This window comes from Plectropomus leopardus, chromosome 4, assembly GCF_026936395.1.
Source record: "Plectropomus leopardus strain MGB_pleo_1.0 chromosome 4, ASM2693639v1, whole genome shotgun sequence".
Classification (NCBI taxonomy): Eukaryota; Metazoa; Chordata; class Actinopteri; order Perciformes; family Serranidae; genus Plectropomus; species Plectropomus leopardus.
In genome coordinates, this window is record NC_142179.1 from 12709357 (window position 1) to 12723164 (window position 13808).

Here is a 13808-nt window from a genome sequence, read left to right on the forward strand (position 1 = left end):
TGAATCTATAGCTCAGTATTATATTTCATAAATTGATCATATGTTTGTTGAATCGTGAAAGTAACTAGTAATTTCAGCTCTCAGATAAATGTAAAAATGTGAAAAGTACAATTTTAGAATGAGGCCACAGCCTGCCTCAAAGGAAACTGAGCATTTTTCATTTTCATTTTCATGCAGGATGGTAATTTCTTCTTTTAAGTCACTCCTTAACACCTATCTTTACAGGAAAGCTTTTTTTTTTTTTTTTTTACAGTTAACATGTTTGTCTAGTTTCCTCTTTTATCAGTTTTATTATTACTTCTTTATTACACACTTTTGGTGACTTTAAGAAAAAAATCCATCTGGATATTTTCTAAAGTGTTTTTTTTTTTTATTTAAAGGACTGCCAATGTTAATGGCAAAGTAATAATAATTACTGGACTAAAAAACTAAGATAAAAAACATTTTTCTTGTACTCTTGTTTGTTCCGAGTAAAAACTTGACATCCAGATACTTTATTATCTTAAATATAATAAAATAATATAATAACTTAAAAAAATCGACATCAACAACATTAAATTCAGAACTTATCATATCTCAATACGTGAGTTTTTTGCTTAAGTTCCTATGGACAAAGTAAACTAAAATGTTGAATAAACAGTGTATTTTACGCCTGTAAACCACTAGCCTGTTGCATTATCCGTAGATTGTCTAGAATATTCACTTTAAAAAAACATTTTATGTTTCATATTTGCCACATTGCCTGATTTCCTCCTCTTTTCCCCAACTCTAAAAATGAAATGTGGCTCCAGTTTTGACTTTGACAAAAGATAAAAGATATGTGACACAGAGTGCACCAAATATCTGCTACATTTTGTTTGTGTCTAAAGTGATGGGAGTTAGTTGACCTTTGAATGCTTTGCATTTCAGCAATTTGTGATGATAAATATAAAAACCAAAACCATCAAAAAAGGGAAGTGCCCAACCCTAAAGTCAGCTGATCAGCTTCGCTGATCCTCAAATCAACAAATTTATTCAGTTGCATTTGCATGCAAATTGTTGATTTACCAATGGTTATTGAAGTGTCATGTCCTGTTTGCCAATCATGTTTACGATTTAAGATTCTGCAGAAATAAAAAAACAAACAAAAACATTTCAGTGGTTGATCAGATTGGGTTTTTATTGAACCAACATTGATCTGCGCTCATTTTCAGCTTTTACACACTGAAAATATTGCTGCTTCCTTTGGAGTTACAAACTCAGTAGGAAAGAAGGAAGACAAATATTTTTAAGCTGCAGCTGCTCCAGAGCCTCAGAAAAAGAGAGTCATGATGCCGGAGGACACCAGCAGGAGGAGGATACTGGAAGCAGTGGGTGTGGCGCTGTTACACAAGTCCGTGGAGCAGCACTTTATGGGGTCAATACACAAAGCACTGAGCATGCAGGTCTTGGCGACGTTACCTGTGTTACATTATGGAAAAAAAACTCACTTTCAACAACGATAAAAGTCCCCAGGCATTCAGTAAAGCGATATGCCAGCTCAGATAGACAGTTCACCTAAGTATTAGAAATGCTTCATATTGCTGTGAAATGCTGTGGAATAACAACTCACCATCCTTTTCGGCGATGGCACACTGGTCAACACCGGGAGGACAATCTACTGAATTTTTGCAGGATTTGCCTGAACATGTGTGGCATTTCAATGCGCATGCTATAAAAAAATAAAAAAACAGAGAGAAAAGTGTCAGACAGAATTTAAATTACTCCAAATATGATCCTTGTAATGTATGTTTAACGCTAAAGAAGAGCAAACAAGCTGATAAATATGAATCTTAAATTCTCTTAAATATAAAAAATAAGAAAACAAAAATCATTACACCACAGTCTGGGTGCTTTGCAAATGGGCTATTTTAGGATAAGCCTACGCCCACCATGGAAAAAAACACATTCATAACTTACATTACTATATAAGTGAATAATAAACTGTTTTACCTGCAGACAGAGCCATAAAAAGGATCACAACTCCAAAAAACTTCATCGTGAATACAGAGAAAATCCTGTAATCGAGTGTGTGAGAGGAGAACTGGAAATTGAAGTTAACTCTTCAAAGCTTTTCACTCGGTGGTCCGACCCCTCTGTCCTTATTTAAACCTACTGCTGCCTCTCCCTTTAAGCCCTCCTCCTTCCTGACAAAGTGCGCACTTTATCCATCTACATGAAAAATAGTCATGTAGACTTTTTGTAAATAAATACAAGAACTTAAAGGGGCAGTAAATCACCTTTAGTAGCACATTACATTTACTCTGGGTTATATAAACCAGAGCAACAGTGCTGCAGTAGTTCACTTTGCAGTATGCCATTGAGTTCCACAGTACTTTTGACTTTTGCTTTGAAATCTATGGAGTAAATATGAAACAAAGATGAAGTTATTTCCTCACTGTGGTTCATCTGGTTTCACTTAATCTGTCAGAAAACAGTAGTGGAGTGGATGAGAAATGATGCAAGTGTCTAAGTGAATGATAATCAGTATGGTTGTTGAAGGTTTTTGTCTGCAAACAGTAAATGTGTGTTGTTTTGTAAAAGCGTGTGCTTAAAAAAATGTCAGTTTAAGTTGAAAAACATGCAGACATCCAGTCGGGCAGAGGTCTTCAATGTTTTTCAAGCCAAGGACCCCTAATTAAAACAGAGAGGGAGCAGGGACATACTGCATGCACTGTTTAAAATCAGCTGGCATGACTTCCAGTTGTGATGTCTTGAGATATGGAGACATTTAGGAGAGCTACATCCCCTCCCTGTGACTGCAGCAAAGACTAAAAACCATCATGGCATCCAGTAAAAGACTACAAGACCCACAATAAGTAAGCAGGTCAGGGAGGGATTGCTGCCCAGCTGAAAGTAATCAGCTGATTGCCTCAGGGAGGGAGCTGAAGGGGAGGAGGAGTCAGGGCATGTGGAGAAGACAAGTGGACACAGACAGAGAACAATGAGATTTCTAATAATGCTACCCAGAAGACAATGAACTTAAAGTTTGATGTACAAATTTGTTTTTTTTAACTTCTGTCTGCAAGAAATATGTTGACCTTTTAAAGAGGACTGAATGCGCTGAATTTAAGTTTGAAAGCAACATTTAATGGTTTTCATTTTCTGCATCCACACCTTCAGCACCCCAAAAGAAAAGCTCCCGACCTCTCAAACCATCACAACGTGTAGGGCAGTTTTAAATTACAAAATAAATGTAACCAGTTACTGAGAAAAACATGCAATTAAATCAAAGTAGTTATATATGAAAAATAATCATTTCCATAAAAAGTGTTGAATAAACATTAATTCTGATGTGTTACATCTTTGTGCCGTGCAGGAATGCCATCTTTTTGGCAAATTCTAGTTGTGTGTCAGCAAAGCTGTTGAGACAAATTTGAGTGCAACATGTACTTATGTTTTTAGGTCTTTTTAGCTCTATTGCCCTGTTTAAAACATTTGTTTAAAGGGTAAACAAAAAGTAATGTTGTCATAAGTTACCTCACTTTGATGAAGTAGCCTAATTAAAATAGTTCCATAGCATTACATTTTATAACAGGGTAACTAGTAATCTGTAACCTGTTACATTTCAAAAGTAACCTTCCCAAAAGTGGGTGTGTTTCCATGAACCCCTCAAATTGCGCAAAATGAAATTGTGAATATAAAATAGCCTATGTCTAATGGAAACTTGATAATTTCAAAAAAGTTTTTATGCTCTCATGAGGTGGAATTTCAGGCTATTCGAAAAAGCCATATTTCACAAAACTGCAATGGAAACACTTTTTTCGCTTTTATAGCTCATATGATGTGTAACACTGAGTGGCGGTAATGCGACTTTATGGTTGCCAACCGCCACTAAACCCAAAGAAGATGAAAAAGTACAATAAAGTCTTGTGACATTCTACAAAACAAAGCTCGGTATGTGTGAAAGGAAGAAGAGACCGAGATCTTCTTCAGTCTTAAATGAGACAAAGAAATTACGGTGATATTAGATTTTCTGTCCGTTCCCTGTATGACCGGTGCCAGAGCTTGGTCCGCATTGCCGGCAGTAAGTCGAACTCGTTTCCGGTGAGGGTTGGACTCCGCCAGGGCTGCCCTTTGTCGCCGATTCTGTTCATAACTTTTATGGACAGAATTTCTAGGCGCAGCCAGGGTGTTGAGGGGGTCCGGTTTGGTGACCTCAGGATTGGGTCTCTGCTCCTTGCAGATGATGTGGTCCTGTTGGCTTCATCGGGCCGCGACCTTCAGCTCTCACTGGATCGGTTCGCAGCCGAGTGTGAAGCGGCTGGAATGAGAATCAGCACCTCCAAATCCGAGGCCATGGTTCTCAGCCGGAAAAGGGTGGCGTGCCCCCTCCGGATTGGGGATGAAGTCCTGCCCCAAGTGGAGGAGTTTAAGTACCTCGGGGTCTTGTTCACAAGTGAGGGAAGGATGGAACGGGAGATCGACAGGCGGATCGCTGCAGCGTCTGCAGTAATGCGGACTCTGCACCGGTCTGTCTTGGTGAAGAGGGGAGTTGAGCCGAAAGGCAAAGCTCTCGATTTACCAGTCAATCTTCATTCCTACCCTCACCTATGGTCATGAGCTTTGGGTAGTGACCGAAAGAACAAGATCGCGGGTACAAGCGTCCGAAATGAGTTTCCTCCGTAGGGTGGCTGGGCTCTCCCTTAGAGATAGGGTGAGAAGCTCGGTCATCCGGGAGGAGCTCGGAGTAGAGCTGCTGCACCTCCGCGTTGAGGAGAGCCAGATGAGGTGGCTCGGGCATCTAATTAGGATGCCTCCAGGACGCCTCCCTGGTGAGGTGTTCAGGGTACGTCCCACCGGTAGGAGGCCCCGGAGTAGACCCAGGACACGCTGGAGAGACTACGTCTCACAGCTGGCCTGGGAACGCCTCGGGGTCCCCCGGGAAGAGCTGGACGAAGTGGCCGGGGAGAGGGAAGTCTGGGCTTCCCTGCTTAGGCTGCTGCCCCCGCGACCCGACCCCGGATAAGCGGAAGAAAATGGATGGATGGATGGATAGATTTTCTTTACTGAGTGGCTGCAATAGAAATAAACCTGCCAATGTTTTGGACATCCATCACCATGGCTACTGGAATGTTATTGCGAGAGGAAAGTCGCTTAACATCACGAGAGAAGTCAGTGGAAACGCAGTCATCTCGCAATTGTGTTTTATCAAAATTTCGCTTAAGTTTTGGCACAAATTTTAATGGAAACCCAGCTAGAGATGATGATTGCATAATTCATGAGTAACACATTATCATCAGTTTTGTCTAACGTTAACTCAATTGTTTTTTAAAAATGATTAGGCTAATTTATTTTTGATAATAGTATGTTGGGTACTATTATCAAATTTTAATTAAACACACACATGCACGCACGCACACACACACAAAATTAGAATTCAAATTTAAATTAAATTACCAAATATACTTTTTTTATTCTTACTAATAAAGTGAGAGAAGTTACCTTTAAATTAATATGTCGGTTCTACACAGCAAAATGTTCCTTCAGGAGGCATAAACATGACATTGAGTTTGAATGCAATTTAATGCAGTAAGGAGTTCTAATCAAGCATCAGTTCACTTAACTGTACGCATCACTGGCTATATTTCAACGGCAGTAATTACTATTACAGCAACTTTGTTGCCCTTGAAAGTACTTTATCTGCAGTGACTTTTTGGGCTATAAGTTTAGCCTATTGACTAATGAAAGAAGAATTGTAATCAGCAGTTTTTGAAACAAAAATGTGTATATATATATATATATATTCAAAATCACAGGGTGTCGAAGTGCAAAGCATGCAAAGATAATAAAAATCATATCAGTTCAGACACAAATAAAATGTTGCTATTTGGATTTGGTGTTTTCTGTGTCAGATATTCAGCTTAATCTGTCAAATAACAAGTTTCTGGACGTGTTTGGACCTGCTGAAAGAGAAGATCAGACTATGTGGCAAATATATGGCACAGTGAGAATAAAACTGATGAAAATCTTCAGTAAATGTCCTTTGAAATATATACAGTTCAACAGGGGGAGGTGTGGTAGGGAGCTGAGGAGGAGTGAGGAAGGGAAGAGGGAGGAGGAATATACTAGAAAGAAAAAGGGGGAGGCTGAGGAGTCTGCCGCAGGTTCTGCATTGCATTTAACGAAATTGAAATATGTTAAAATATGTGCACACACTTGTTTAACAGCATTAAAAACATGTTTTTATAGTTTCACATATATTTTTTATATACATATTTTTTTAAATTAGTTTATATTTCTCCAGCTATGCATGCTGGCCACCCAAGAATTAAAACTCCTTGAAAAATGCATCTTTACAATAAATGAACAAACCTGTTTTTTTTTTCAAGCCTAAAGAAGAACAAAACCACTTAGAGGGGAGATCTTGACTGAGATGGTCATAATGTATGCACGATAGGGTTAAGTGCGACCACCACACCCTGTTAAATGACTGCATTTCCCAGAATACAGAAACCACTTAAGGATTAAAAAAAGAGCATGGGTGGGGACGAGTGACGCTACCATGGGTCGGGCAGATGGATGTAGGCTGATTTACTACATCCATGGCCGGGGTGGGAAGGAAACGTGACCATGGGTGGGGCGGTGTGACGCAATGATTACGCATTATATCGGCGATCAGACCGAGGGAGATTTAAAAATCAGCTGTTAGCAACTAGCGGCTAATTCAAAGAAGAAAAACAGCGGTCGTGAATGTCCGCAAACTGCAAAAACAATGATGTCAGGGGGCTCCGAGGTCAGCTGCCGAAGAACACACACGTACACGATTGTCACCGATATGTTATTCCTTTGTTATTGTTTAGAAAGCAATGCCGACGCGCACATTATATGTCACACTGTAAGTCGACGCTGTTACATGTCACGGCCGTCATGCCTTTTTAGCTGCCGCAATGCAGCGTGTTACGCTGGAGCGGAGTGACGCTGTAAATGCAATTGGGGTATATAGAGGGGACTTCCATCTTGGCCCTTCAGTGTAAAAGCGACTTTTGGATGGGGTACTTGTTCCTGAAAAGAAGATTGAAGGGTCCAACTATAAAATCAAGAACTTTATAGAAATCACATTTTCTCTCTAAGTCCTCTTTCACATTGTTGATTAAAAGGTTTTTTTTTCTCTTTAGTCATGATGAAGGTCTTTGGAGCTGTGGTCCTTTTCATGACTTTGTCTGCAGGTAAAATCATCTTATAATTCACGTGTACAGGCTTATAATGAAATATATGGATTTTTTAAATTCTTATTGGTCAGATTTTAAAATGATCTTTGCAACTCATTCAGACTGTCTTGTAATAATTTCTTCTGTTTGTTTTGTTGTGTTTTTAAAAATGAAATATTACAAAATATAAAAATATTAACATTTGTCAGCTTGTTTGTGAAAATGTCTGAAACAGTGTGCATTAGATTTGGAGTATCTTAAGCCACGTGTGACACTATTCTCTTTTTTCTGTGCAGTGTGTGGATTGAGATGCTACCAGTGTACATCAGGCAAATCCTGCACAGAGCAGTTAACTTGTCCTCCTGTCTTTGAGCGTTGTACCTCCTTTGTGATGAATGGTGAGTTGCTCTTCCATAGCTAAAACTAGATAATTCAAATGAATAATTTATCTGTCTGAGCTGATGTATTTCTGTACTTTATGTCTGATGACTTTTATTGTTGTTGAAACTGATTTTTTCAATCATGTCTCGCAGGTGTTGTCACCAAGGGCTGCATGCTCAGTAACTTATGTCTTGGCCCCGTAAAGTGCTGTGCCACGGACTTGTGTAATAGTGATCATCCGGCTGATGACATCGCAAAACCCGAAGTTTGGGGTGTTACTGATACCAAACCCAAACCTTCCAAGCCCAAATCCCATGGTTCCATACCCAAACCCACTGGTTCCAGCAACATACCCACCGGTTCCAGTGTCCTTCTCCTGCTGGTTTCCTCCAGCATCATCACACTCTTTCTCTGAGGCCCTGTCACAGCTACAGCATAAGAATATTGGTCTTCTCTGTAACCCAATTTGGGACTTCTGGAAAATAACCAAATTTGCAAATTGTAAAGCTGTAAATGAATGGATTGCTGGTTCAATAAAAACATAATATGATTTAACATTGCACTGTTTGATTCTTTAACGTCTGCAGAAACCCTCATTAGAAACATTAGTGAATAAACAGGGCATAAAATAACAATCATGAGCAAATCAATAAACTAAATCTTTAGTTGTTGATCTGAAGATGAAAGTACGCTAGAAATGTAAAAGTGGAAGTGTTGAAGTGAATGCTAATTCACACAGTTGTTGACTTTTCTGTTTGCAGTATATTTTTTAAACTTTGGCTAAAAGCATGTGGTTGAAAAAAGTTTTAGTTTTAAAAGGATGCAGACGTCCACTCAGACAGTGATCTTCAATGTTTTTACAGGTCAAGGCACCCTTAAATGAAAGAGTGGCAGAGCAAGGAACCCATACTACATATACTCTATAAATTTGAGAAGGATGTTAAACTGGGTCCAAAATAACACATACATCAGTCTAAAGTGCCAAGTCTAAACATATCATTTATGGTTCATATAATACTAAGATATTAAGAATAATAATCACTGGTAGGCTCATATATTAATACACCATGTTTGTTTCTGAGTTTCATAGTATTTTAGAGACTCCTACTCAAAAAGTTACAAAGCCATCGACTGTGGCCTGATTGTGGCTCATATTAGTGTACCTCCACCTAAAATAATAGTACAGCTAACTGGGCAACATTTTTTAATAATACATAAATGTTAGCTTGTTTGCCTAGCTGGCATGTACAGGTGCTGCGCCGTGATTTAGCATATAGCTACCATGATTGTACCAGGATTCAAGGATAAAAGTTAGACGTACTGTAAACTCAAAAGTTGTTATTTTTTTTTAATAAGGCAATTTATTTTTGCTAAACTATTTGATTCATGTTAATATGTAATGTCAGACATATTCATTTTTGAAAAAAAAAACCCACAACAACCTTCAATTACATTATCAAATAAAAATTTAGCAAGCCCCCTACAGTAATCCGTCATGTATGTACACGGGGGTGTTATAGGAATATTGATTTTCATGAGACATGTAAAAAGCTTTGTAGGTATATTGTCTTTTTCGGAATGAGTGCAAAAACCGCACCATTTTATGCATGTATACACACTAAATGATTTTCCTATAAATATGACTTTTATTCCAGTTACAATTTACAAATACCCTAACAGAGTTCTTAAAGGATTACTCCACTCCCTCTAACAAGGATCTCCTTTCTTTTGTATACAGCCTTCACTGAAGCTTGTCGCAACTGTTGCACGGTCTCCATCTCTCCACATAACGTACATTTCCCATCCTTTGTGTTTCCCCACCAACAGTGGTCCGCTCTGCAGTCCTCAGTGCCCCACCCTAATCTAATCAGCTTGATTTCATCTACTCTATTTAGTTTGGCTTTACCATTTCCATAGACCCTTTGGTGAATAGAAAGAAAGATGCCAGCCCTTTGGCTCCTCCTCCCACTCTCTCTGCCAGTACATATTGATTTCTTCTTTAATTAGATTACCACACCCACTTCTACCAATAGAAACCCAGGCATCTATACTCTCCCGCCTTAGTGCAGCCTTGGACATCCTATCTCCTGTCTCATTACCCCCTATCCCGACATCTGCCATGAGCGAATCTACAGGGCAGTTATTGGTTATTTATGCTCAGCACGTGATGAGGGAAACAAGACCATTGGCTAGATCACACTGCAGGACATACCATTTACATGGCTGTTTCTCCAGAGAGGATGAGATTACTATGGGTGGGGGTTTGGTCCGGAAATGTTGCTGTGGCGTTGAAGAAACACCAAAGAGTTAAACTGTTATGAAGAAGCGTGAGAGATCACATGCTCACTCCAGTTCTCCTTTTACAGGGTTGATTAAAAGTCTTTTTCTCTTTGGTCACAATGCAGTTGTTTGGACCTCTGATCCTTTTTATGACTCTGTCTGCAGGTAAACAGCTTATGATTCATGATTATTGGCTTGAGCCTATACTAATGATTAAACAAACAGAGAGTTGTGTAATAATTTCCATTGTCTGGTTTTCTCTCAAGTTTTTCTTCACATTATCTTTGAAAAAATGTCTAAAACATTGAGCATTAGATTTGGAATATCTTGAACCATTTGTGGCACTACTCTGTATTTCTGTACAGTGTGTGGATTGAGATGCCACCATTGTACATCAGGCGAATCCTGCACAGAGCAGTTAACTTGTCCTCCCATCTTTGAGCGTTGCACCTCCTTTGTGTTGCACGGTGAGTTATTGTTCCACAGCTAAATAATTGAATATTTCAAATAATGTATTTATCTATCTGTGCAGATATATTGCTTTACTAAATAGAGACTTTTTATTGTTGTTAAAACTGATTTTTTGCATCATGTCTCACAGGTGTTGTCACTAAGGGCTGCATGCTCAGTAATTTATGTATTGACCCCATAAAGTGCTGTGCCACGGACTTGTGTAACAGCGATGAGCCAGCTATTGACATCCCCAAACCCACTGGTTCCAGCAATATACCCACTGGTTCCAGTGTCCTTCTCCTGCTGGTGTCCTCGAGCATCGTCACACTCTTTCTCTGAGGCTCTGGAGCAGCCACAGCGTAAGAATACTGGTCTTCTCTCAATAATAACCAAATTAGCAAATTGTAAAGCTGTAAATGAATGTTGGTTCAATAAAAGCACAATATAATAGACCATTGCACTGTTTGATTCTTTAGGTTTTGTGGAAACCCTCATTAGAATCAAGAGTGACAAAAAAGGACATAAAATATGAACTATTATGAGCAAATCAATAAATTATATTTTTGATTGTTGATCTAAAGATTAAAGTCAGCTTGAAATGTAAAAGTGGAAGTGTTGAAGTGAATGATAATATATCTTCATATATCATATGTCACATCGATACAGTTATTGACTTTTCTGTTTAAAGTATATGTTTGGTCTTTTGTAAAAAGCAGGTGCTTAAAAAATGTCAGTTGAAGTTAAAGTCTTTAAGTTAAGGTCTTTCAGTGTTTTTCAGGCCAACTAGTTAGTAATCAATGACAAAATAATTGTAACTGTAATCAGTTACAGTTACTAAGAAAAAATATGCAATGAAATGCAATTACTAATCAAAATGATGGTGATTACAAAAAAGGTTACATACATACACAAAAAAACTTTCAGCTCAATATTTATGCACTTGTGTTTTTAGGTTTTAAATCAAAATTCTTATCAAATAAGTAAAAATCACACACGAATGAGATTACTACCATTCTTGTTTTGAGATAACAAAACCTCACACAGGGGACTCCTGCATAGAGCCTTGCCTAAACTGGTTTAAAAACCAACAACCATGTACCCACATTTGGGCACCTTTGTTTGCAAATCACTGAACCATCTGATGACTGTCAATGTGGTTCTAACAACGGTTATGTTGATCCAATCTTTGGTGCAGTCTGAAATACTTATTAACTTTTGGAGTGCTATGACATTCAGCTCAGACATTCATGGTGCCCAGATGATAACTTTGATGATGCTTTGGTTAACTTATAAAGCACTTTTGTTCAGTGTTGTGTCCAGACCTTTTATTTATGCCGTGGCCCAAGTGGGGCACTGACTCATACAGGGCTGGCATGAAGTGCGAGTGCTGTTGCAAGCGCACGCATTGGCATAGCTTTAATGTACTATTTCTGTCTCCACCATGCCTGCTTTATTTACACACATTGTAATGTTTTACATTCCTGTGTAAAGTTCAGTTTAAAAGATAAATAGACCTAATAATAACACAACAGCGTGACACCACACAAATGTAAAATAAAGCTTACATACTCTCATAACAAAATTGTTCCTCCAAAATTAAATTGTATAACGGTAAGTATAAGTAAGTATACTTGTAGCTTTGACTTCACCACATATAAAAGACAAATATTGTACTTTTAACTCCACTATATTCCTCTGAAGGTTCTCACTACTCGTTAAATTTGCTGTGGATGATTTTAAACTGATGCAGTTCTGCATGTGAATTGGTTGTTGTTACCTTGCACATGTGATGCTCAGATTGGGCAGTTTATCAGTAGAGATATGTGGAGAGGTCAAGCTGTTTCACTTTTCTGGCAGTGCTGTGTAACAGGAGTTGAATTAATATACGAACTGTTGACAAAACAGTTGACAAGTATTGGTCCTGATTTAGGCTGAGAGTTTGTTAGATTCTTCTGTAAGACCTGTTGTTTTTAATTTTGGTTTAAAATTTCAAGTTCTCCTCAGAAAAAAAAACAAAACTAAAATGGTGAGTAAAAAAAAAAGAAGTTGGATTAACCCAGCCAGCAAAGATGTCCGTGCATTCAGTGGTTTATTTTTTTGAGTCATTAAGTTCTGCAAATGTACTGTAATAATATACAATAATGCCCTGAGATTAAAAGATTTAAATACTTCAGTATTTTCAGAAGCAAGTACTCCAGTACATTAACTCAAGTAATAATTTGACTCAGCGGTAATGTTTTACCAGGAGTATCTATACTCTGACTTAAGTAAAAGAGTTGTGTAAGTTTTACACCGCTGCATTGTATATGAATTTCTCATTTTTGCTGAATTACAGATTTAGATTTTATTCATCTGATTTGAATTTTTTTCTGGTGGTCTGAGAGACTAAAAACATTCATCATAAACTAGTCTATTTGTACATCAAAATTGGACTGTTTAATTATTGAAGTATTCAGCAACACTTGTAAGCAGCCTGAGTGTGATGGGTGTTAACATCTGTACAGATGTGTAGCCCTGATTATGGGCTGTCTGACTGATCTTTTCTGACAGCAGTCGTATATGACGCCAATGTTTTTATTTTATTTATGTAGTTTGAGGGTGACGGGTCTGCTCAGCTGATATACAGCAGCAAACTGGTATGACGCAGACTGACATGAGAATTCATGTGGAATCATTTATTATCTCAGGATGGGAGTGTTTTTGTAACTTCCTGTACAGACTGTAAACTGCTGGAATCCATGGTGATTTGACTGCGTTTTTTTGGTCACTACATCCTGCTGCAGGTTGCCTGCTGTGGTCCACTTTTCAGGCGAGGTGCAGCTCATCTCCAATGAGCCTATTGTGCAACAAGTTTTGAAGTAATTTTTTCTCTCCCAATCGGCAGCAACATTTCACAACCTTTTTCAAAACCGTTAAAACAGATCTCATAGAAAGACCTAGAACTCTATTAGTTTAACTGTGTTAAATAAAAGGAAGTCATCTATTCACATCTAATAGAAAAACCTGCATAATTATGAATTATGAATAAAACACCTGTGTAAAAACTCCTTTGCACAGTTCTTCAATTAGCAATCAGTCCTAATTCATCTATAAAAGATACATCTCTGTGTTGCTGTTTGCAAGCCTGAATCAAAGAGGAAAAAGGCAAGTATGCAGAGGAGGAGACAAATAGCATTTCTGAGTTTGAAAAGTCTAAAAACAAGACTTGGTCAAAATGTATATGTAAGTGTATGTGTTTCTGAGTTTGGGCTTCATTCTTTATTTGTTCTTTTGTGAATAGCACATGCAGTACTAAAGCTGTGCTATAATGACTGTCTAATCAAGGACTTACTACAGGTCTTTCATATATGCCAGTGACAGATGATGGGTGCGGAAAAATGTGTACACGAGATTAGAATAATAGAAGAAAACTTTCTTCCCCCTTCTTCTTCTTCTTCTTCTTCTTTGCCCACAGTATTTCAACAGCACATCTCAAAGTGTAAAAAGGGCAGGCTTAGAGTGCAGCAGGGTTTTTTGTTTTTCTAG

The 13808-nt window shown here is 38.2% G+C and overlaps 2 protein-coding genes and 1 long non-coding RNA gene across 3 annotated transcripts; 2 read left to right on the forward strand and 1 right to left on the reverse strand.

Annotated features, from left to right (window-relative positions):
* Nucleotides 1-1132: 1132 nt before the first annotated feature.
* Nucleotides 1133-2132, reverse strand: LOC121944948 (uncharacterized). Its single transcript, XR_015776407.1, has 3 exons — nt 1972-2132; nt 1592-1690; nt 1133-1440 (listed from the first exon to the last, which is right to left on the reverse strand). It is a non-coding gene; the product is annotated as an uncharacterized LOC121944948 (long non-coding RNA).
* Nucleotides 2133-6646: 4514 nt separating this feature from the next.
* LOC121945003 (uncharacterized) lies at nt 6647-8105 on the forward strand. The gene is made up of 4 exons (XM_042488992.2): nt 6647-6754; nt 7137-7187; nt 7466-7567; nt 7703-8105. The coding sequence occupies exons 1-4, from the start codon at nt 6712-6714 to the stop codon at nt 7963-7965; spliced, it is 459 nt and encodes a 152-aa protein (XP_042344926.2). The 5' UTR covers nt 6647-6711; the 3' UTR covers nt 7966-8105.
* A 1731-nt stretch (nt 8106-9836) lies between these two features.
* Nucleotides 9837-10735, forward strand: LOC121945068 (uncharacterized). Its single transcript, XM_042489075.2, has 3 exons — nt 9837-9995; nt 10196-10297; nt 10432-10735. The coding sequence occupies exons 1-3, from the start codon at nt 9950-9952 to the stop codon at nt 10620-10622; spliced, it is 339 nt and encodes a 112-aa protein (XP_042345009.1). The 5' UTR covers nt 9837-9949; the 3' UTR covers nt 10623-10735.
* The last annotated feature ends 3073 nt before the right edge of the window (nt 10736-13808 follow it).